At 47.7% G+C, this 25,018-nt stretch overlaps 1 protein-coding gene across 2 annotated transcripts in view; it reads left to right on the top strand.

The window, feature by feature from the left end:
* The window catches only part of LOC139749040 (LIM/homeobox protein Awh-like), a 47,021-nt gene extending 42,297 nt beyond the window's left edge, over positions 1-4,724 (top strand). Inside the window, exon 6 of one of the 2 annotated variants that reach the window (XM_071662439.1) lies at positions 4,588-4,724. In XM_071662439.1, the coding sequence (XP_071518540.1) occupies positions 4,588-4,706 (119 nt within the window). In that variant the 3' untranslated portion in view covers positions 4,707-4,724. Of the gene's footprint in view, positions 1-4,584 lie in introns of both variants that reach the window. The other variant, XM_071662438.1, reaches the window with a different exon arrangement.
* The last annotated feature ends 20,294 nt before the right edge of the window (positions 4,725-25,018 follow it).

Here is a 25,018-nt window from a genome sequence, read left to right as displayed (position 1 = left end):
TCCTACGTCTTACTAGAAGCTGAAATGAGGAGCACAGCGAGGACCTCCCCATACAAACAGGCTCTCCAAGATGACACACCCCCACACACACACCAACACCCGAACCAAGCTTGCTTTATACCCTCGTACACGGCGGCGCCACCGTAATGATCATCTCCTGCAATAGGTGGAAACGTATTGATCAGCTCCCGCAGAAGAAGGGACCCAACTGATCAGCACCGGCAGGAGGAGGAGGAGGAGGAGGAACCATATTGGTCTTCTGTGGGACATGAAGATTCACTGATCTGTTCCTGCAGTTGACGGAACCTTACAGATCTGTTCCTGCAACTTACGGAGCCTTACTGATCTGTTCCTGTGTTAGACGGGAACACTGATCTGCTCCTGCGGTAGGCGCAGCTGTGGCTGCGTGCAACTACTGGCCTGGGGTCGAGCACTTGCAGTGGCTCGGTAACGCCTTGGGTGACCTGGGTCATGAGAACAGCACCGTGCCGTAAGATGCGCCCGGGAGAGTTGTATCCCAGGGCGGTGCATCGCTCGCACCAACAGCTCCCGCCAGCCAAACCTCTGTCTCTCGCTCCCAGGGAAGGTCATTACACAAGATGACACTGGGATAATCCAAAACATCTATCACTCTCGTGTGAGGGGAGAGAGAGAGAGAGAGAGAGAGAGAGAGAGAGAGTCATCATATCAAGGGATCTCTCGTTAATGGAAAAAAGACAGAGAGAGAGAGAGAGAGAGAGAGAGAGAGAGAGAGAGAGAGAGAGAGAGAGAGAGAGAGGAAATCTCGTGGTGTGGTTGGGAGGCGACTCGAAGAACGGAGTTGGTTATGCCAACGCTGCAGCGGCATATACATACGCCGCCTCTGTCCCCTTGCGACATCGCTGAACTTGGGGTGCAGAGGCTGCCATGGGGGGGGGAGGTAGTGCAGGTGATGAGGTGAGGCCTCGAGGCTCTGGACCTCAGGGTTGTCATTGTGGTGAGGCCTCGAGCCTCTGGACCTCAGGGTTGTCATTGTGGTAAGGCCTCGAGCCTCTGGACCTCAGGGTTGTCATTGTGGTGAGGCCTCGAGGCTCTGGACCTCAGGGTTGTCATTGTGGTAAGGCCTCGAGGCTCTGGACCTCAGGGTTGTCATTGTGGTGAGGCCTCGAGCCTCTGGACCTCAGGGTTGTCATTGTGGTAAGGCCTCGAGGCTCTGGACCTCAGGGTTGTCATTGTGGTAAGGCCTCGAGGCTCTGGACCTCAGGGTTGTCATTGTGGTAAGGCCTCGAGCCTCTGGACCTCAGGGTTGTCATTGTGGTAAGGCCTCGAGGCTCTGGACCTCAGGGTTGTCATTGTGGTGAGGCCTCGAGGCTCTGGACCTCAGGGTTGTCATTGTGGTAAGGCCTCGAGCCTCTGGACCTCAGGGTTGTCATTGTGGTGAGGCCTCGAGGCTCTGGACCTCAGGGTTGTCATTGTGGTGAGGCCTCGAGGCTCTGGACCTCAGGGTTGTCATTGTGGTGAGGCCTCGAGCCTCTGGACCTCAGGGTTGTCATTGTGGTGAGGCCTCGAGCCTCTGGACCTCAGGGTTGTCATTGTGGTAAGGCCTCGAGGCTCTGGACCTCAGGGTTGTCATTGTGGTAAGGCCTCGAGGCTCTGGACCTCAGGGTTGTCATTGTGGTAAGCCAACAAGGATAACTAGGCTTCGAGGCTGTTACGGAGCAGTCCAACTGGTAAGACTGGACTGTCCTGGGGTATTCTAATCAATAGAACTGGCCTTCAAGGCTGTCCTGGGGGTATTCTAATATATAACACTAAGCTTCAAGGCTGCTGGAATGCGACACTTGACGACTGCGTTTCAGTTTACAGACGTCATATTCAAGAGTACAATTGTGACGTAAATGTGGCAGTCTTCCCCCATAAGTTTGTGTGTGTGTGTGTGTGTGTGTGTGTGTGTGTGTGTGTGTGTGTGTATGAGCGTACTAAGACCGAGCAGTTCGGGTGGTGGGTGGGGTAGTCTAAGCCAGTTATCTAAGGTGGTGGATGCGGAATAAGGTGGTGGATGCGGGAGCCTGGAAGGAGCAAGTGTGGGTGGTTGTAGGTGTGGGAGTCTGGGCGGAGCAAGTGTGGGTGGGTGGTGGGTGCGGGAGTCTGGGCGGAGAGCAAGTTGCGGGTGGGGGTGGGTGCGGGAATCTGGGCGGAGAGCAAGTTGCGGGTGGGTGGCGGTGGGTGCGGGAGTCTGGGCGGAGAGCAAGTTGCGGGTGGGTGGCGGTGGGTGCGGGAGTCTGGGCCGACGGACCATAAAACACAATATCTGTCGGCTCCGAGGCCGCCCTGTGATTGCGGTAACGAGATTTTCCAGCGCGAGACTTGTGGCTGACGAGGACAAATGATCGCATCGGGAAACACGGTTATGCCATCACATATCCTGGGCGAGTAATGATCACATCGGGAAACACGGTTATGCCATCACATATCCTGGGCGAGTAATGATCACATCGGGAAACACGGTTATGCCATCACATATCCTGGGCGAGTAATGATCACATCGGGAAACACGGTTATGCCATCACATATCCTGGGCGAGTAATGATCACATGGGGAAACACGGTTATGCCATCACATACCCTGGGAGAAAAGGGTGGTCACATGAGGGTACAAGGTTATGCCATCACATATCTCGAGAACGAGCGGTCACACAAGTCGACACGGTTATGCATATCATAATATGCAGCACTTCGTCCCTCCCCGTCTACCACCCGCTAATGTATTCTTTATTCTTGCAAGGAGGACCCCTTTCCAAAGAGCTCCCGTGGCTCCATGGCTGCTGCGCTCCTTTCAGCAGGGGGGGAAAGATGGACTCTTTTTTTCTTAAGAGTACGTAAGTTTTCGACATTTTCGTCAGTAGGCGAGGATCATGCCTCGCCGGCAGGCGGAGCCCGGTAACACCTACATCTCTTCACTAATAATCACCCCATCACCTGGTCTTATCCAGGTCCTTTCTAAAAGGTTTCTAAGGCTGCGCTACTTCCAGCAGCAGGGAACGGTAGAGACTCCTTTGCAGAAGTTCTTCGATAAGACTGTACACTCCCAGTGACACAGCCTATCCAAAGAGACTTTTCAGTCGCGACGAAATCTCGAGCGAGCGGAGTCCGGTAACACACACACACACACACACACACACACACACACACACACACAACACACACACACACATACACACACACATACGCACACACACACACTCGCGCACACACTTGACTACCAATACAACATAATAAATGACAAGAGACGCGTCCAGGGCGCGTGTTTGCCAGGGAGAAAACAAGTGTAGGGAGAAGGGAGGGGATGAGCCGGCACGTGGGTCTGCTTAGATACCGGATAATCAGGTTAGATCCTCCCCCGGGGGCCGTATCCGTGTTCAGCTGTTTAAGCAATTCCCGGCGACCAGGGCGAGAGATTATGGGACTTATTGGCTACGGAACCATGTTGGTCTTTGGCCTCTCTTGTCGTCGTCGGCGGCGGCGGTGGTGTGATGCGGTGTAGTGTGGTGTGGTGGTGGTGTGGTGGTGGTGTGGTGTGGTCTTGGTGTGGTGTTGTGGTGGTTTGGTTTGGTGTGGTGGTGGTGTAGTGTGGTGTGATGTGGTGTGGTGTGGTGTTGGTGTGGTGTGGTTTGGTGTGGTTTGGTGTGGTGGTGGTGTAGTGTGGTGGTGGTGTAGTGTGGTTTGGTGGTGGTGTGGTGTGGTGTGGTGTGGTGTGGTGTGGTGGTGGTGTAGTGTGGTGTGGTGTGGAGCGACCCGAGTCTTAACCAAGTCATGATCCCACAACGACGTTCTCACCTCGACGTGACACGGGATATTGTCCGAAAAGTACTGGGGAAAACAAATGAGAGAGAGAGAGAGAGAGAGAGAGAGAGAGAGAGAGAGAGAGAGAGAGAGAGAGAGAGAGAGAGAGAGAGAAATATATCACCCTTTCATGGCAAATCTTCAACAGCAGTCTTAAGAACTTTTTTTTACTCTCTTGCTTCATGTGGGAATTGAATAACCTGACTGGTTCCCGTGGTTATTAACAACCCCATTGATCCACTCACCTAACACCAATATCCTCTACAACCATCCGTAATAATAGGCGAAGACAGGTTCTACAACCTTCTGCTATCGCCACGAAACGTGCATGTGTGTGTGACTCTTTCCCCAGACAGGAGCTCTGTTGGCAGACCACGTCCCTCAGTTGCCAGGCCAACGTACCATATGTAGAGACAATACTCTCAGCGCTGGTGAGGGAACACTGACTATCCTCCTACTATATCTAATGCTATGACGCCACTACAGTAAGGTTCCAGACTCACATTTATATATATGAGCATGTATGGTTATAATTCCTGTCCTTCCAGTATATATATATATATATATATATATATATATATATATATATATATATATATATATATATATATGTGTGTGTGTGTGTGCGTCTGCATGTCCTTTTGCGTGCATGTGTGTATGTGTGCTGTGTGTGTGTGTGTGTGTGTGTGTGTACGTGCGGGCACACGTGCTCAAGTTCACAAACTAACACGTGCCATGTTTGCCCCTGTGTCTCTTCCCCCAGCAGCCGGGTACTCCCTGGAGCGCGCGCCCTCCCGCCTCTCCGACTACGGCGATGTGTCCTCGTCCACCTCGTCCTCGCCCCTTGACTCGCCACTCTCGCAGATCCTCTACAGCTTTGGATGATTGTCGGCCCACGCCCACACCTACGCCCACGCCCACCAGCAGCAGCAGCAGCAGCAGGGACACGCCGGCTACGTGGAGGAGCTCACAGACCACCAGCCATCCAGGGTGCCAGAGTCACTCCGCATGTCTTTGAGCACCCCGTCCTCTGAGGCGGCCATCTTGGGCATGGGCGTGGGTGTGGGAATGGGGCTTTTCCGAGGCGAGGGAAGAGGAGGAGGAGGCGGAGGCGGAGGAGGAGGAGGGTTCCAGGAGGTGTACGAGAGTCCAGCATCACTGGGGCGTGAGGATGTGTACCCAGTGCCAGGTCCCGTCGGACGTGGGGAGGTCTTGGTGAAGCAGAGTCACGACGACTTCCCAGGAGACGACCAGGGCGACGGCGGCTCATGAGACGACCAGGGCGACGGCGGCTCATGAGACGACCAGGGTGAGAGTGGCTCATGAGACGACCAGGGCGACGACGGCTCATGAGACGACCAGGGCGACGACGGCTCATTAGAAGACCAGGGCGACGGCGACTCATGAGACGACCAGGGCGACGGCGGCTCATGAGACGATCAGGGCGACGACGGCTCATGAGACGACCAGGGCGACGACTGCTCATTAGAAGACCAGGGCGACGGCGACTCATGAGACGACCAGAGTGAGGGCGACTCATGAGACGACCAGGGCGACGGCGACTCAGGGTGAGGTTGGCCCATGAGATGGCCACAGTGTGCCGTACACTGGCCGGAGTGACCCACCATGCCAACCCCACCTCCCTCAGAATTACAGGACAGGTCGACTGCATGTCGCCAGCCCCTTGGCCTTAAGTGCTCCAAAGTCTAAGTCTCAAACCTACGGATCTGTGAAGTGAAGTGATGTAAGTGGGGCAGTCCTACGTAGGTCCTATACCTCCCCCCGTGACCACGGTTAGGGCCCGTGCCAGCAGCGCCGAGTGACTGGTGACGTTCGGAAAGGGCAAACACTTCACCTGGACTCGTGGCCACTCTGTAACAATACTCTGTACCGTAACGAACACTGACGTAAACTGTGTTATTTACGCTGTAAGTGAGGAGGCGAGCGAGCAAGAGAGCCAGCCAGCCATCCAGCAAAGGTGAGGAAGTGATTTACCGCAAGTCTGGAGGTGGGTGCCCAGGACTCGCTCCCTCCAAAACTATGATGTAGTCTGTAGGGAAGCAAAAAGAAAAAAAAAAAAGAAAAAAAGCCCCATTTTATTTATGTAGAGGTGTAAGTCTAACCACTTAGGACGACAAAGTGTCCACGACATAAACATATACACGATGCGGGAGAGAGAGAGAGAGAGAGAGAGAGAGAGAGAGAGAGAGAGAGAGAGAGAGAGAGAGAGAGAGAGAGAGAGAGAGAGTTTAGAGAGAGACAGGAAGATACAGAAAGCGGCTGAGAAGTGATGTCGCGTCCGTGACAAAATATTCTAAGGACCCATCCTGCCCGTCTCATGACCACCGAACCCTCGACGCCCTTCAAGCAAGTCACTGACTGCAGGAGGTGCTCATCAATTTGTCTGATGGTGATTCAGAAGGGTGTCCGAGTGTACTGTGTTCACCGTATCTCGCATTCCCCACCTACGGTCGACGTATCTCGCATTCCTCTACCCCCTCCTCCTCCACACGCGCTGTCAACTTCTACGGCAACGGGCCAAGCAACCCGCGCAGCCACGCTCACCCACCCACCCATCCCATTCCCTGCAGAAAAAGAAAAGAAAAAAAAAAAGAAAGGAAGAATATTCCCACCCTTCGTCATTCTGAATGGAATATTTTCAAACTTTCTTTTTTTTTTTGTTTTGTTTTCATTTTCAAAATCTGCATACATAATCAGTGACGCATCGAGGCGGGCGGACCGACAAGGCAAGAGAGAGAGAGAGAGAGAGAGAGAGAGAGAGAGAGAGAGAGAGAGAGAGAGAGAGAGAGAGAGAGAGAGAAGGGATGGGGGCAGATGGGAAGGGTATGAACGACCGTGCACCAGGGAGGACAATCAGAAGCGATCTATGAATGACATCAACGCTGTCGGGTTGTGAGGGCAGGGATTGGTTTGGCCGGCACCAACCCGCGCACTCAGGCGATCCAGCATCAGTGGATGTGATCCAAGAAAAAACCCTTGGCGTGGGGAAAGAGCTGACACTCGACTGCGCATGACTATTTCATTTGCATGATGACGGGCGGCCCTAGGGTTCATGATGATGATGTTGTGTGTGTGTGTGTGTGTGTGCGCTTCACTGACACATGTTCACCACACAACCCCTCGGAAGTCAAGAGGGACTTTGCCGACATAACTATAGCGCTATTTCACACAACTGCCAAATCTTATACTCACCTTCAGGGAGGCTGTATCACACCTACCCACATACACACACACACACACACACACACACACACACACACACACACACACATACACACACAGCATCAGCCCACGTCAGAAAAAGACGAAGAGAACCCGTCAACATCCTCCCAGTCTCGCAGTCGACCTGTGTATTGGTATCTGAGCAGTTCTCTGAGGGAGGAGACGCGAAGACAACGTTCCAGTAAACGTTAAGGGAAGACTGCTCGAGGAACAGCGTCTACCTCCAGGGAGGCGGTGAGGAACGTAACGTGCAACGTGAGGGAGTGGTTGAGTGAGCGGATCATTAATTACCAAAGCTCAAGAAACTGTATGATAAGGTTGAGATGGGGTGGGGGAAGGGGCTATTCGCAATTTCCCGCGTTAGCGAGGTAGCGTTCAGAACAGAGGACTGAGCCTTAGAGGGAATATCCTCACTTGGCCCCCTTTCTCTGTTCCTTCTTTTGGAGAAAATAAAGACTGAAGAGGAGAATGTCCAGCCCTCCCGCTCCCTCCCCTTTTAGTCGCCTTCTACGACACGCAGGGCATACGTGGGAAGTATTCTTCCTCCCTTATCCCCAGGGCATATCATAAAACCGAAGGTCTCCCCCTACCGCCTTTGTCAAACTCCAGCGGAACAGGCAGAAGCAGCGAAAAAGAATTTCTAGAAAAGCGAAAATCAGGAAAGTTAGAAAGAGAGATAAGAGAAAAAAAGGACAATAAAGCAATGGCTTCCTTACTATACACTCATCTTGATCCAGTGTATATAATCGAAAATTCCCCCCAAATACACCACAAGCATACATAACGTAACTCTAAGGTGATGTAAATGAAAGGAAAGGCATAAGATATGGCTATAAACTAATCAAATCCAAGTAAATCGATTGATCGTGATAACCTCTCTCCCAGAACACTTGAAGTGAATAAGCCTGTAATTTAACAATGCTGGTCAGATGAAAAGAAACACTAGAACGAATTCTGAGATGATCAACAAAACGAATTCCTTCATTGAGAAAACAAAATCCAGCCCTCCTATAAAAAAAAATGATCCTTCCTTAAAAAGAAAGTGTAGGATGCCAAAGAGATCTACTTAAAAAAATCTAAGATATTAAATGATTTCAGCACAAGTTTGTCCACATTAGAAAGATCCAATGATCAGATGTAGAGGTACGAAATCATATATATATATATATATATATATATATATATATATATATATATATATATATATATATATATATATATATATATATATATACAATAAATACACCCGTTTCAAAATGGGGAAAACTAATTAATCTTTTTTTTTAAACTGATTTTATCTCCCCCCGTTTCAGTTCCGAGCCGCTTCCACGTTAAGAAGCCGACCGCACCTAGAGCATGGTGCTTTCCCTGTTCGCACTTCCCTACAGAATACCCACGGCAGTACTACGTGCAGATCTTCTTAGTAGTCTCTTTTCTTCTGTTCCTTTTTTTTTTTTCTGCCGACTGTTCCGCCGGAGGGAGGGAAGTGGTGGGTCGGGAGATGCCGTCTGGTGTACATGCTAACCTCTCTCTCTCTCTCTCTCTCTCTCTCTCTCTCTCTCTCTCTCTCTCACACACACACACACACACACACACACACACAAATAAGATTAAATAAGATTATGACCACGGATATAACCTCGTCATGGACGACCATCAGGTCTCCTTGTCGTCTGTCCCTTCCCATGACCCACCCACCCACCCACAAACACACACACACACTCACACACACACACCCACACACTCACAAACACACACAACACACACTTTCAACACACACACACACACACACACAACAAACACACACACACACCACACACACACAACACACACACACACACACAACACACACACTTTCAACGCCTAAGTGAAGCTTGTGTGTTATTGTTTTTGCGTCTCCAGAGTCGTGGGTTTGCGTCACTAATGAAGTACGTTATCGCTTATATTATCCCCATCGGCAGCACTGTACATAGCGGAAGTCTGCGCCCTTGTACAGAATGTACATACGTGTGCGCATTGTGATATCTTTTTTCGTTTGATAACAAAGCTTACTGGGTTGCAATATATATATATATATATATATATATATATATATATATATATATATATATATATATATATATATATATATTATGACTGACTCATTAGTAATACAGATATATTTTTAATGTAAATAAAAATTGTTTGAAATGCTTAATATTCATTTATTTTCATTAACTTTGTACCTCTTGTGATCTAAGCTTTATTCGTATATTAAGTAAAGAAAAAAAATATTACCCATTATTAACAGCTTTCCAAGCTTTTTTGTTTCCTCTTTTAGTTAACACAGCATCGTCCATGACCGACCCACCCCCCGCGCTCCCTCTTCACACCCACCTGTACCGTGCAGCAGCCACAGTATTATGGCTGGACCTCGGTTCACAGTGCTTGGGTGGGTGGGTGGGTGGAGCTCTCCTCCTAACAGGAGGTCACCCGTGATGACCCACACGAGGGAGGGTGGTGCGAGAGACCCAAGTGACACCGAGCGAGGTCACCACCCCCTGATGGTGGACAGCCGACCCGGGTCACAGGCCGCTTGCTCCGTCATTGTGCCAAAAAAAAAAAAAAAATATTCAAATGGAAAGATCACAATAAATTTGGAAATATATACACACTGTAGTTTTCTTACCTGGCAAAATTGCTGATTTGTTTCGCTTCCCATCTATGTGCATGGCAGCATACACACGCACACACACAAATGTGTGTGTGTGTGTATATATATATATATATATATATATATATATATATATATATATATATATATATATATATATATTTGCAGAAACACCACTTAGGAAAGGAAATACGAGAAGCCTGAGCGCTTTCGTGTATTACCACATCTTCAGAAGACAAGTTACAGAGTGAAAAAAAAAAAAAGCTGAATACAGACTACGTATACAGAACCGGAGGCAACATGAAATGGGCTCATGTAACCTTGTACTCAATGACCCACCCTCTACCAAACCTTGACCTGACACCCCCTCACGCAGGTCTTACATATATATATATATATATATATATATATATATATATATATATATATATATATATAGATAGATAGATAGATAGATAGATAGATAGACATAGATAGATAGATAGGAGTCTGGGTTTATATAAATGACTGAAATGTGCAAATATCCAGACACACTCAGACGGTATAGATTTAGCAGCACCAAAAACGTAATGTATATCGGGACGTCGTGTTTTTCTACGAGAATCCATTCCTGGTCAGAACACGTTCCGTGCCACGCCTTGAGCACGACGGTACGCCCCATGGTTATGATGGCCGGCTGGGTCTCTGACCTGACCACGAAGGAAGGTTTAAACGGAAGACCACGCCATCGAACCCACGGGTCGTCTTATCGTGTTCAAGGGTGGTAGCGACGTGTCGTGAGCAAGGAGGGGGGGGGGGGGTTCGGTCACAAAGAGAAAATATATATACATACGTATCATCCGTAGACGAAGTGACCATCAGTGAACGACCAGCTTCCGAACCACTGTGAAACACACGAAAGCCGGTGACACTGCTGTGATGGGGGTCGCGGGGGTGGGGTAGGGTAGGGGGGGTTGATAGAGAGGGCGAGATGTGGGGGGGGGGGGGCGACGACAGCGCCACAAGTGACACATTCCCTCAACTAAATCTCATTACGGCTCGACTAACAATGTCCGCGAGGGAGGCGCGCACCCGGACCCCGCACCTCGCTGATACATGTAAGTTCATAGGCGCAACAAAGGCATTACATGATATATTGTAAACACAGGGGGAGGCAAGGGGAGGAGGGGAGAGAAGACCAGAGAGAGAGAGAGAGAGAGAGAGAGAGAGAGAGAGAGAGAGAGAGAGAGGATCTGTAAATACGAATGTGTGGGGGGAAGGAAGAAGCGAGGATTGGCAGTAATGTGTGACTTCTAAGTACTATATTATATTATCCTATACTGTAATACTTTAATATACGGCACTGTTCTGTATTGTACTGTAAGATCATGAACGAGCAGAAAATGGAGTACGTAGGTTGGAGAAGCGTTTTTTTTTTTTTTTTGAGAATACGGCGATGGATATGGGTATATCCGTACGGCGATGACTGTAGGCACAGCTGTACGACAATGGCTATGGGTACAACTGTACAGCAATGGCTATGGGCACAACTGTACGGTGAGGGCAATGGGCACAGCTGGTGGACAGTAGTGGCACAGGCGGAATTGTATGGCGGTGGGTAGAACAGTACGGAGTTGGTTACGGTTCCAACGGTACAGCGGTGGCTACGGGTACAACTGGTGGTGGGTAAGGTTACAGAGGGAGAGTACGGTAGCACAGCGGTGATAACAAGGAGTACAGCAGAAGGGCAAGGTGACGATAGCACGAGATCGAGCTGCATGAGGATGACAAAACAAGATAGGGGCTAAAGCTGCACAACGATGATAACAGGATGGGTGCAGCTGCACAACGGTTATAACAGGATGGGGTACAGCTGGACAACGGTGACAACAGGATGGTGTACACCTGCACAACGGTGAGAATAGGATCAGGTGTAGTTGCAATGGTGACAACAGGATGGTGTGCAGCTGCACACCTTTGACAACAGGAAGGGTTTCAGCTGCACGGCAGTGTCGCTGGTCTACAGCAGCACGACAGTGTGACAACACAAATACTAGTCCAGCTGCGCATCAAAGCATCAAAAGAGGAAGTTCAGCTGCACGGCAATGTGACGGATGAACGGCTGACAGCTGCACGATGAGGTGAAAATTAGCACCTTTCGACACCTCATCTTGTTTCATAAAATATGTAAGCAACACCTACCTATACGCAGGCAGCATTAGTATCAAAGTCTGTGCGAGTCGGTCATGGAAAATGTAGCTTTGAACCCACCCACTCTAATGTGAAACGTGTGATGAAAAATGAACCTACTACTGTCCTATATATATATATATATATATATATATATATATATATATATATATATATATATATATATATATATTCTCATGATACACGTAATAAAAAAGGCAAACATTGAAATATAATCGTGACTACCAGCCCCCGACATGCAAATAAAGCCGGACGAACCACAAGCGAAATAGGCTTGCTACCCTGCAGCAACATTTCGAAGCCTCGAACACCCATCACTAACCAAAAACTCGGCAGTCCACTTGTCACGAATCAATATTCCAGCAATTCAAAATACGTAGCACAGTATCAATCAACCCTGGAAAAATATGGAAAACGTATTTCTCGAAAAACAAAAAGGCGGTTCCATAAGACAAATACCTTTCCTTATCCTTGACTCTGTGGTTTATGTGGTCGTTGCAAGCGACCAGCTGTGATGATAGAGTCTACAGCAAACCTTGGATTGCGTACCTGGAACCGGAGCTGGTGTGAAGGCCCTGCATCAGTGGAGGCGTCAACAATCCTCCCCTACAACGTCGTTGTCCGTTTTACTGTAAAGATAAAGATAAAGAATGTAAATACCTTCGCAATATCATAATGCCTAAGAGCTACTACTTATACGTTACATATCTTCTCGGACTAACAGAAGTATCTACTTTTAATACATAAATTTACTTTACCTTCTGCTTAATGGTCATGCCGATCGATACGACCCTTGGCTATGACGGCTTGGCCTTTTAAGGATCAGGTTAACTTGAATAGCTGCCGATGTGTTCTAATCTCTAACGTAAACTATCACTGGGTACATAACAAGTGCCATTTCTTTACATTTGCTGCTCTTAAAATCAGTAATCAGTTCCAAACCAAAACAAAGTCCCCATATATACATTATAAAATCTAGGTTAAATTATCTAAACTCAATGAGCCACTCTGTAGGATTTATCGACTTATCCAATAAAAGTTGTCAAGATCATTTACATTTTCAGAATATTCTAAGCAGAAATTCGGAAAGGGATCTTTTTTTTCTTTCTTCCAAAATATGCTGCTGCACTTTTTTTTAATCTTACCAAACTACCTTAACCTAATGAGTTTATTTTTGTAGAAATCTCGATGGCTGTGGCAACTTTTCTTTTATAGTCGATAAATCAGTGGTACAAGGAAAGTAAATTATTACCCTGTAAATAAATACACGTACAAACTCGTTTCTGGGGTCAGTGAGGCCACGCAGCTTTAAATATGAGCAACATCCATTTTCTTAGAGAAAAGTTTATAAAGTCTTTAAATTACTGCAGATGCAAATCCACCTCTATTAATCTGTCAAGGTCCTGGGTGTCACCAGTGATTCATCTTGCAAAATTATTCACTCACTTGCTACTTGTCCTTAGATGTTAGGTTCAAGGTGACCTAAATTTTGAATCTATTCCCGCATTATTATTATTATTATTATTATTATTATTATTATCATTATTATTATTATCATCATTATTATTATTATCATCATCATCATCATTTTAAGCGTATAATTTTATAGAAAATTATATTCGATGTGGCAAAGAGGTCTTTCATTGTTCGTCTGGCAACGCGGGCAAGAACATTGTCCCTAACCTTCAACTTCAGTCCGTTGGCTGGGCAAGACCCGCTTTATCAAAACTGAAACGTCTGACGCAAACTTAGTCAAGTTCTTTCAGTAAATGCTAGTTCTTATTCGAGTTTCGACGTCACTTATAATCTAGTCAAAGTATTTTGACAGAACGTCACTTGATATTCCTACGAAGCACTAAAGAAAAAATATTCAATGTCAAAATACTCATTCCATTCTTACACTATCATTACCATATTTCCTGTATCTACTGCCAGTCTTCCGGATCATAATGGGTATCATGCAACAAATAATTCTGGGTGTGAAGAAAACTTGGAAACCATACTTTCACAATAATAATAATAATAATAATAATAATAATAATGATAATAATAATAATAATAATAATGATAATAATAATAAATAATAATAACAATAAGCGTTCATATGCCGAAGGATCCATGCGCTGTGGAATCATTCCAATACACTTGACAATCATGAAACATTGCCTTCCTTATAATAATCATCATACTGAGAAAATCAAAAACAAAAAATAAAGGAACTCATGTGATTAACAAAGAATGGAAACATCTTCACCAAAACTGTAAACAACATTGGCTTTGGAAAATATGAACTTTACTTGACACTCACCACGGGGAAGCTCCTCCTCCTCAAGTCAAGATTCCGGCTATCCACTTTTCTCAGCTCCAGGGTAAACTACACTTGTTTGTAAGTGCAGCGAAGTTCTTTCGATATCCGTTCATTCTCTAGCACTATGGTAGACGCTCGTAGTAATTACGATGCAGCAGATAATCACTTACGTAAAGTAACACAGGAATTCAACGTCAACAAACCCCGTGACCACAGTACAGCCACGGCGTTCGCTTGTTGACGAATCTAAGTCTGAATTTCATCACAATAACTAAATAAATAAATCACCAACGAGACACGAAGCATTATATTGTGATATTTATGATTGCGACTATATCTTTCTTCATCAGTTTTCCTACAGCTTTTAAACTTCTTGACTTAGAGAGTAGTTAGTATACATTCAACGTTTCGATTTTCAAGAAATCCTTTTAATTTCAGGACCAAAACAAACCAAGCTAGTCCTAAGACAACCAAACATTTTATCTACCAAAATGATAAATCTCCTTATCATTGCTGTGTCTTTATGCAAGTGGAATATTGGCTGGTTAATTCCTGAAGGATAGAAACCAATAAATTCGCCTGAAATTACACCATAAGTAAGTTGTCTTGTTACTTGTTTGTTCTTGTACTTTCAAGTCGGTCTCAATGGATGGGACGATTTTATGTGTTATAGGAGAACACGGATGATTAGCTGAATTTCGCCATTTCCGCTGGATTCTTTTAGACTGCAGGTCGAAGATAAGAAAATTCTTTCGTAGGGAGTTAAGTTGTATGTGATTGTCCAGGATTGATAAAGTCTTAGTCAACCCAGCAGTACATGCGGACTCTGGTAATTTATCCGTTGGCGGAGGCATGTTTTGCAGGCCAGTATAATGATATGTATTCTGTGGTGTTCAGTTATACTCACAGAATTCTAAAATCAAACAATATCTACAAAATTCGGATTCATAGGATGTATACCGGCATTTAGTCGACTGTTTTGATTATTAAAAGAATTTAGGGCATTTCTAGATCCACCGAGCAGTTTTTTATCGTATTAGTTTTATTCGGATTGTATATCAATTTGCATACCGAATAAAGCTCAGCTGAATTCGAACAAGAGCCGGGCGAATGTTTAATGTCAACTGTTCGCTGGACGGGCACTTTATAATGACCTCGTACTGCGCAAGGGAACGTTAGATGTGTTTACAGATATTTCACGAATAGATTCGTTAATATAATCACAGCCACAGATACGAATGTGGTTCCAAAAGTTCGTGTTACTATGTCACCGATTGCTTGGGTTTCCAGACACCTCGAAATTAAAAACCATGATGGTGGCCAAGTGAAGGATTACCTAGCCTAGCGTTGTGGTCTGTGGAGAGAAACATTGAAAGGTCTGAAGTGTTATATTACAAAGAAAAACGTACTTATACCACATTGCCAGTACTGTTCTTATGACATCACTTACCTAGTGAGATTTTCGAAGTTGATAAAAAAAAAAAAGTATTGGCCATCTTTGTCTCCCTCTTTTGGCTAAACTTTGTATCAAGCGTCCTCTCCGAAGGAAACTCGCATCTATTTATTACTATTTATTACAGATCCTGATATCAGCATAGTCTTATCGGTGTTTCCTTTGAATTTTGAAGTGGTAATTGTTTCGTAAATCGCGATTGGAGCATTCTTCCCCAAACGTTAAGCTTATACTATATGAGATTAGACTACGTTTGGCGAGGTTTTGTTGAGTGACAGAAGAATAATAATCTGAACGCGCAATTCTTTTTTTTTCATCCAATACCTTTCGATCACAGTTGCCGAGACACGATCATAGATAACAGAATGGTTAACGTTACATGTTCACTCTGGTTTGTTTATGCTAGGTTAGATTTGGCCGTTAGATTACTTTAGATTCATGAAAAAAAAACAATTAAGTGGTCAGTGTTACAATACTGGAACTTTTACGTCATGGTTAGTTTCTTTTAGTATAAACAAGCCAAGAAAAATTCAGTTGGTTTAGAGTTTTACGATCCTAACGTTATCCTCTGCTCAGAATGCTTCGTGCAGCATTGCAAGGTCTCTAGGTTGTTTTCCTCTGAAAGGAACACCAATAAGTCCAGTTGTCTTTATTCTGGACTCCACCTGTCGTAATTAGGGATCGAATCGCCATTCTTACATTATACCCCTTTCCGTTCAACTGCCATTCTCGGTTTTGGAAGTGCTTCACGTGCAGTCCTTTTCCCCCAATCCTATGTACTGGCTCTACTCCTGCCCCGTGTACTGGCCTATCCCCGGCCCCATGTACCGGCTGTACTCCTGCCCCTATGTTCTAGTCTGTTCCCCTGCTCCGTATACCGATCCTTCCCCTGTCCCGTGTACTGGCTCTTCCTCATGCTCCGTGTACCAGCCCTTCCCCTGTTTCGTATACCGGGCTTTTCCCCTCCGTGTGTATCAACCATCCTCTTGTGTTCCAGCCATCCCTCCTGCCCCTAGCCCTTGTCCCAGCCCTCCCTTCCCTCCCGCCTCATTTACAATAACACTTGCTAATTACCTACATCTTCCACACTGCTCACCAATGGCCAGCTGCTGTGACAAATGTCAGACCTGTCCTGTTGTACCTCCTCCCCTACCATCCCTCTGTCCACACGCCCTCCCTGTCCCCCCCCTCCCTCCCTGCCTTACACCGCTGCTAACCACCCCATACACACGCCTTCCCCTCACACATCCTCCCTGCCAACACATGACCCTCCGAAATCCAATTACTGTGCAAGTCTGATGTAAACAAACATGCTTTGAATACCCCTCCTATGATTTATTGGGATTGTATGTGTGGTGGTGTTGGGGGATTGTATGAGTGGTGGTATTGTAGGGATTGTATGTGTGGTGGTACTGGGAAGGTTGTATGTGTACTGGTACTAGGGAATTTTATGTGTGGTATTGGGGGAGTATTTAACTTCCTGTTTGTAATTACCTGTTTGTACTGTACGGGGAGGGAGTTTTACACTCATGGGGTCTCATCTCTTGAGCTTCGTCTGCTATTATACAGCTTTTAAAACTGTTGTATTCTGTCTGCATTACAATTTCCCCATTCACTTTATTCCATTCATCCACCACTCTCATACTGTAAACTTTTTACCAAATTTCCTTCTTAATTTCGTATTCTGTCCTCTGGTCGTTGTGTACCTAAATGTTTGGAAGAACTGTTCACTTGTTACGTCATCAGTATGGTTTAATTACCCGAACGGTTGCGATCAGGTCACCCGTCATTCTTTTCTCTTCCATTGAGGGCAAATCTAAGACTACTTATCCGTTCCCTGTACTTAATTAATTCTCATACCATCTTTGTTGCCCTCTTCTAGACCTTCTCTATTGGTTTTCTGTGCTTCTGTAGGCGCCGGGGCCAGGGGCGAAAAGTATATTCCGCTTTTGGCATTACATAAGACGTTAACGGCTTGCTGCGCACACCTTCTGCGCGTATTGGGTTGAGATCCTTTAGTATTCTTTCCATATCTTTTTCTAAACATTTCAGTGCTTCTCAGGATGATCTGCCTCTTCCATCTCGCTTTTGTAGGACTTTAGCGACTTCCAGCGTAAGAATACTACCTCTCTCCACCTCCACCACTCCCCAGGCTATCTCCACCACTCTTCCTCTCCACCTCCACCACTCCCCCGTCCATTTTCCACCACTCTTCCCGTCCATCTCCACCAGTCTTCCCCTCCATCACGACCAATAATCACCCTCGTGATCTTCACAGCTTACCATTCCTCTGTTCTCGTGACATACTAGCGAAGCATTACCATGACTCGTCCCACTGTCCATCGTCATCGCCCTACCACCTCCATTTCCCTGACACCTTGCTCCTCCTCGGTCCCCACGACTCCTCGATTTCCACAACTGCTACTTGGTTTCCGTGATTCCTCCTGAGTCCCCACAACCATTCCTCAGTCCCCACGATTCCTCTTCGGTCCCCACGACTCCCTCTCGGTCCCTACGATAACTCCTCAGTCTCCATAACTCCCCTCTCGGTCCCCATGACTCCCCTCGCCCCCCCCCACGAATTCTCCTCGTTCCCCACGACTCCCCTTTGGTCCCCACGACTTCCCCTCGCTCCCCACAACTCCCTCTGTGTCCCCATGGCTCATCGCTCCCCACAACTCCCCCCTCGCTCCCCACGACTCCCCCTCTCTCCCCCCACGCGACTATTCCTCGATCCCCACTCCACCGCTCAGGTCTCTTAGACTTCGAGTAAGCCGCTAGTGTTCCTTCCTTCATCGACCTGTGCCACTTCTACCCATAATCTTTGTGAGTTCCATCTCTTTATGCATCTCTCCCCTCCCCCTACATCTCCATACCCCTCCCTCCATCCCTACAACCCTTAGCAACCAGGTTTCCTCCCTGTGTGTACGCCTTTCTCTCCCCCGACTCAGTTTCCACATCTCCCCTCCTTCGCTGTGAGCGCCACGCGCCCTATGCAAAAATCTCGTCGTAGGTCCTCGTAGGTAGGCTGGACCTACCTCTTCTCTAGAATCCTCCCCTTTCCCCGCCCCCAAGTGTGCAGTACTTCCTCCCCCACTGCATTCTGTTATCTCCCCACATTACTTCCTCCCCACGACCTTCATGCCATACGCTCGCCTCACGCTTCCTCAGCTGGTCACCATATAATCTCTCCAGTTCCTCTGACTTCCTTAATGCCTCTGTAGTTTCCTTTGTCCCCATCTACAGGAGAGGAACCCGCTTCTCTGAATTGGATCTTTGTGACACCACCTCTCCTCTCCTCTTTCCACTGCCCCTCCCTCCCTGTGGGGGTCTTCCCACTACCAACCCTTCCTCCTCCTCCTCACCATCTCTTATCTCCATGGGTCCCCTGGCTTCCACGACTCTCTTCCCCCTCTCTCATTCCGTCTTTCCCCCTCCCTCCTCTGTCCTCCTTCCCCAACCTCGTCTGACATCGAGGATTTCCCGCCTGACCCCGAGCGTTCCCTGCCCTTCCCGCCGGCGGAAATGGCCCGTCGCCCCGTCAGAATACCTGAGGATGTCCTCCCCCCCCTTCCCCTCCTCCTTCCTTCCACTGGCCCCGCACACCGGCCTCCCGTCCGCCAAACACGACCTGCATTTGTCTCCGTCCGGCAGAGCCGTACGGCATCCGAACGACGGACATTTCGTGTGTCGGGTCGGCTCTGGGATGATCCCCAGGATGACCTGACCTCCGCCTGTGAAGTACGACCTGAAAGGTGAACGATCTTTTTTGCACTAGGGGCGGTAGTAATTTATATCTGGTGTTGTCCACGAACAGAGACATAAAACGTGTGTTAAGTCAGCGGAAAGAGACCGATGATGTTTAAGCCACAGAACTATTGTCCGCTGTACGATGTACAATCGCAATTTGATTTCAAAGCAAACACCATGGTGGTGCCCAATTTTAGACTGGCAGACATCGATAAACTGCGACAGGAAAGTTTCGTATCAGACCGTTTGTTAGGCGTGAGCTCTGTTGTAACTATAGGGTGAAATTTCAAGAGTATCCCCTTGAGCGATAGAGCTTTTCCAGAAAGGTGAAAAGGATTAGTGAAAGGGAGAAACCTCGGTTGGATGAGTAAAGAAATTGATGTCGTAACCCTTCTGCCATCTCCCCACGACCTCGACCAGGCTTCGTACTCCCCCTGTATACAATCTCCCCACGACCTACACCAGGCTTCGTACTCCCCCTGTATACAATCTACCCACGACCTACACCAGCTTCGTACTCCCCCTGTATGCAATCTCCCCACGACCTACACCAGGCTTCGTACTCCCCCTGTATACAATCTCCCCACGACCTACACCAGGCTTCGTACTCCCCCTGTATACAATCTCCCCACGACCTGCACCAGGCTTCGTACTCCCCCTGTATACAATCTACCACGACCTACACCAGGCTTCGTACTCCCCCTGTATACAATCTCCCAACGACCTACACCAGGCTTCGTACCTCCCCTGTATACAATCTCCCCACGACCTACACCAGGCTTCGTACTCCCCCTGTATACAATCTCCCAACGACCTACACCAGGCTTCGTACTCCCCCTGTATACAATCTCCCCACGACCTACACCAGGCTTCGTACTCCCCCTGTATACAATCTCCCCACGGCCTACACCAGGCTTCGTACTCACCTGTATACAATCTCCCCACGACCTACACCAGGCTTCGTACTCCCCCTGTATACAATCTCCCCACAACCTCCACCAGGCCTCGTACTTCCCCTGTATACAATCTCCCCACGACCTACACCAGGCCTCGTACTCCCCCTGTATACGCTCTCCACGACCTGCACCAGGCTTCGTACTCCCCCTGTATACAATCTCCCCACGACCTACACCAGGCTTCGTACTCCCCCTGTATACAATCTCCCCACGACCTACACCAGGCCTCGTACTCCTCCTGTATACGCTCTCCACGACCTACACCAGGCTTCGTACTCCCCCTGTATACAATCTCCCCACGACCTCCACCAGACCTCGTACTTTCCCTGTATACAATCTCCCCACGACCTACACCAGGCCTCGTACTCCTCCTGTATACGCTCTCCCCACGACCTACATCAGGCCTCGTACCATCTCTACAATCTCCCTAGCCTACAAGAGGTCTCGTCTCCCCCCCAGTTTACGACAGGCCTCGTTCTCCTCTCTTCCCCAGTAGATTTCCACCCACAACCCCCTGAACCCCCTTCCCTCCTTCCCCCTTACTCCTCCTTAACACCTAGTAATCTCCCCGATGCTCTTCGAACCGCAAGGGTTACATGAATCTTGTGTTCTGGCTAACCGACGCAGCTCTCTCTCTCTCTCTCTCTCTCTCTCTCTCTCTCTCTCTCTCTCTCTCTCTCTCTCTCTCTCTCTCTCTAATACACATTTCGGAGCGGAGTTTTCACCAGTCGACCCAGCAGCTCAGCTGAGGTGGTGGAGGGGAGGGGATGACAGTAGGCATTTGATGGGTAATAACATTTACGTCATACGTCACACCACTGGAACAAACTGCCCTGTGGGACATGTGTCCAGTGGAATAAACTGCTCTCTGGGACGTGTGTCCAGTGGCACAAACTGCTCTCTGGGACATGTGTCCAGTGGAACAAACTGCTCTCTGGGACATGTGTCCAGTGGAACAAACTGCCCTGTGGGACATGTGTCCAGTGGAACAAACTGCTCTCTGGGACGTGTGTCCAGTGGAACAAACTGCTCTCTGGGACATGTGTCCAGTGGAACAAACTGCTCTCTGGGACATGTGTCCAGTGGAACAAACTGCTCTCTGGGACATGTGTCCAGTGGAACAAACTGCTCTCTGGGACATGTGTCCAGTGGAACAAACTGCTCTCTGGGACATGTGTCCAGTGGAACAAACTGCTCTCTGGGACATGTGTCCAGCATGAGTGACACCGATAGTGCCATACCACACAACAGTAGACGCCATCTGAAGGTAATAACACCAATGAATTTCGACGCTACGACCCTTGTACACATGACGGTACGACCCCTGATACGACCTCTGAACACAGGGGTACGATACGGCCTGTGCGCATGACGATACGACCACTGAGCATCACAGGCTCGACCCTTGAGTACGGGGGTTCGACCCTTGAGTACGGGGACGATGGCGTGACCTTTGCTTTTGACCCTGTACACACACACACACACACACACACACACACACACACACACACACACACACAAGAGCCCCTCACCATCTTCAAAGTGTTCACCAAATGTTCACAGTGTTCTTCTCATCCTCGGCCAATGTTCTACCCAGCACGCGGATCTCGGATAACATGAACTTCCACGCGAATTTTGCCTCATCTGCCTATCGTATGAATGATGGAAGAACACGCAAGTTGTACAGTGTCTTGTGTCTGTAAGGGTTCTCATAAAAGGCTTTCCTTCGTAAGATGAATATTCCCAGGAACGTTAGATGTACGTTTACCACAAACGTTAGATGTTACGTTTTATCACAGTCGTTAGATGTACGCTTGCCACAAACGTTAGACTACGTTTACCACAATCGTTAGACTTACGTTTACCACAGTCATGAGACGTACGTTTACCACAAACGTTAGACAGGTTTACCACAAACGTTTGACTTAGGTTTACCACAAACATTAGGTTTACGTATACCACAAACGTTAGACTCACGTCTACCACAAACGTTAGACTTAGGATTACCACAAACGTTAGGCTTACGTTTACCACAAACGTTAGACTTACGTCTACCACCAACGTTAGACTTAGGTAGGTTTACCACAAACGTTAGGCTTACGTTTACCACAAACGTTAGACTTACGTCTACCACAAACGTTAGACGTACGTTTTAAAAAACGTCGACGGGCAAAACAGATGCTAAACTACCTCATACAGTCGAAAAGAGGAAGGAGGAGGGGGTAAGGGGGTAAAGGGGGAGGAGGAGGCAGAGGCTAGACCAAAGGGCGGCAGGATCCCCCGTAATTGTTGGTCTCAGCGGACAATTACAATCACGGCGCATTCATCACCAATCTTTGACTGCTATCTTTGGTGCACAGATCACATGCGCGGAAAATTACACCTAAATTACCGCCATACAGGCGCTGGGAACCTTGGCCAAACAAGGGTGTCAACACCAGAGCACACGTGGAGAGTTGAAGACACTGCCGTAAACACGGGATAGCGTCTCCCGCGCGTTCTTCCCGGGCGCGGCGGGTAGTTGTCGTACATCTGCCACCTGGGCGCCCAGGGATTACAACTATTAATCGCTTAATCGGGACAATTTACCGATGAGGGACGAAGGAGTGTGTGTGGGGTGGGTGGGGTAGTAGGGTTAGTGGATGCGAGGGGTGAGGGGAGGTTAACGCACCAAAGGGGAGCTTCGTAACCACTTGTGGGAGGGAGGGAGAGAGGGAGGGCAGGAGGAGGAAGTTCGTTGACTGGCAAGTGAGGTGAGGGAAGTGAGTGAGTGAGTGGCGGCGGCGGCGGCGGCTATCGTACACGTGTGAAGTTATTGCACCGCAACGAAGATGTGGGAGAATGACTTGAGGGGGGTTTTTTGTCCCTACCTGCAGGTGCTTTTGTATGAGACGCGAGTCTAGTCGGAGTGCCTGATGGACTGGAAGTGACTGTCGGTTGACTGTTAGACCGGACGAGAGTCATGGCAAGTGGAGACAAGCGCCAGTAGTAATGCGCGTTGGTGCTGAAGATGTAAGTCACGAAAATCAAGTGCTTGATGAACCATTTCTAGAAGTGAGAGAAGGAATGGACTTTGGAGGAGATGCCAGTGTAGGAGCGGGTGGTGTGTGTGTGTGTGTGTGTGTGTGTGTGTGTGTGTGTGGCGGAATTTGTAGGGAGAGCGGGGAGTCTTAGAGGGAAGGGAATATATGGACGGTAGGGAGCGTTTGGAGGGGAAGTGTGTGTGTGTGTGTGTGTGTATGTGTGTGTGTGTGTGTGTGTGTGTGTGTGTGTGTGTGTGTGTGTGTGTGTGTGTGTGTGGATATCCAGGATGATGCGAGAGGGATAAGACGGGGGGGGAGGGAGGAATGAAAGTGGGGAGAGAGAGAGAGAGAGAGAGAGAGAGAGAGAGAGAGAGAGAGAGAGAGAGAGAGAGAGAGAGAGAAGATGATGCTCATGTTGGTGATGAGATCTTACCATGCGTCGCCTCACACAGTTCACTCGTCATGTCACCAGCACCAGTCGTGATCGACCTCGTCGGATGTAGTTCTTGTAGACACGTCCGCAGCCAGTGAAGACTTACTCACCTTCAGGCAGGCTGTACTACACCTACATAAACACACACACACACACACACACACACACACACACACACACACACACTAACCAACCCTCCACACACACACACACACACACACACACACATACACACACACACACACACACACACACACACACACAAACTCACACACACACACACACACACACACACACACACACACACACACACACACACACACACACACACTATCTCTCCACACACACACACACATACATACACATACACACTATCCCTCCACACACACACACACACACACACTATCCCTCCACACACACACACATAAACACACACACATACACACACGAATGTAAGCCAGTCAGCCAAGTGTATATATGTGAAGCAATACTACCAGCGAATCACCCCACGTGCTTCATGAAGACGCTGTCTCCCTCTCTTCTCCGACGTACCAACCCCTGTCCAACCCTGTCCTTTTCCCCTGTCCTAACCGTCTAATTAGAAAAAGAAATTGTGAGGGAAGGAGGGAGAGGGTGGACATGGTGAGGGGAAGCGATGGTGGTAGAAGTTGGTCGTGATGAGGGAGGAATTCATGGGTTTATTCCCCTCATTTTAGATCATTTTTGGTGACTAAAACTGAAACACCGTTTTCGAAATAAAGTTAGACTAGGATGTTATATATATATATATATATATATATATATATATATATATATATATATATATATATATATATATATATATATATGTATATATATATATACGTGGGCACATTTACATCACATCTCTTTGCCTTTACCTTCATAAGACTACCTTTGGTATTTGCATCTTCGTCAAAGGAGAAGAAATTGTCCTCGGTTATATATTCAGAATGATGAACGTATTTTGAAAAAAAAAACTTGGATTTTCCTTCTTTTACTTTTTTTAGATACTGAGGGAAGGAGACAGTTGCTGTGGGGAGGGAGGAAAAGGCTTGCTGGGGTGAGGGAGGGAGATAGAGGCTTGCCGGGGTGAGGGAGGGAGATAGAGGCTTGCCGGGGTGAGGAAGGGAGATAGAGGCTTGCCGGGGTGAGGGAGGGAGATAGAGG

This window comes from Panulirus ornatus, chromosome 6 (assembly GCF_036320965.1).
Source record: "Panulirus ornatus isolate Po-2019 chromosome 6, ASM3632096v1, whole genome shotgun sequence".
NCBI lineage: Eukaryota > Metazoa > Arthropoda > Malacostraca > Decapoda > Palinuridae > Panulirus > Panulirus ornatus.
This window is presented reverse-complemented; position numbering and strand designations above follow the sequence as displayed.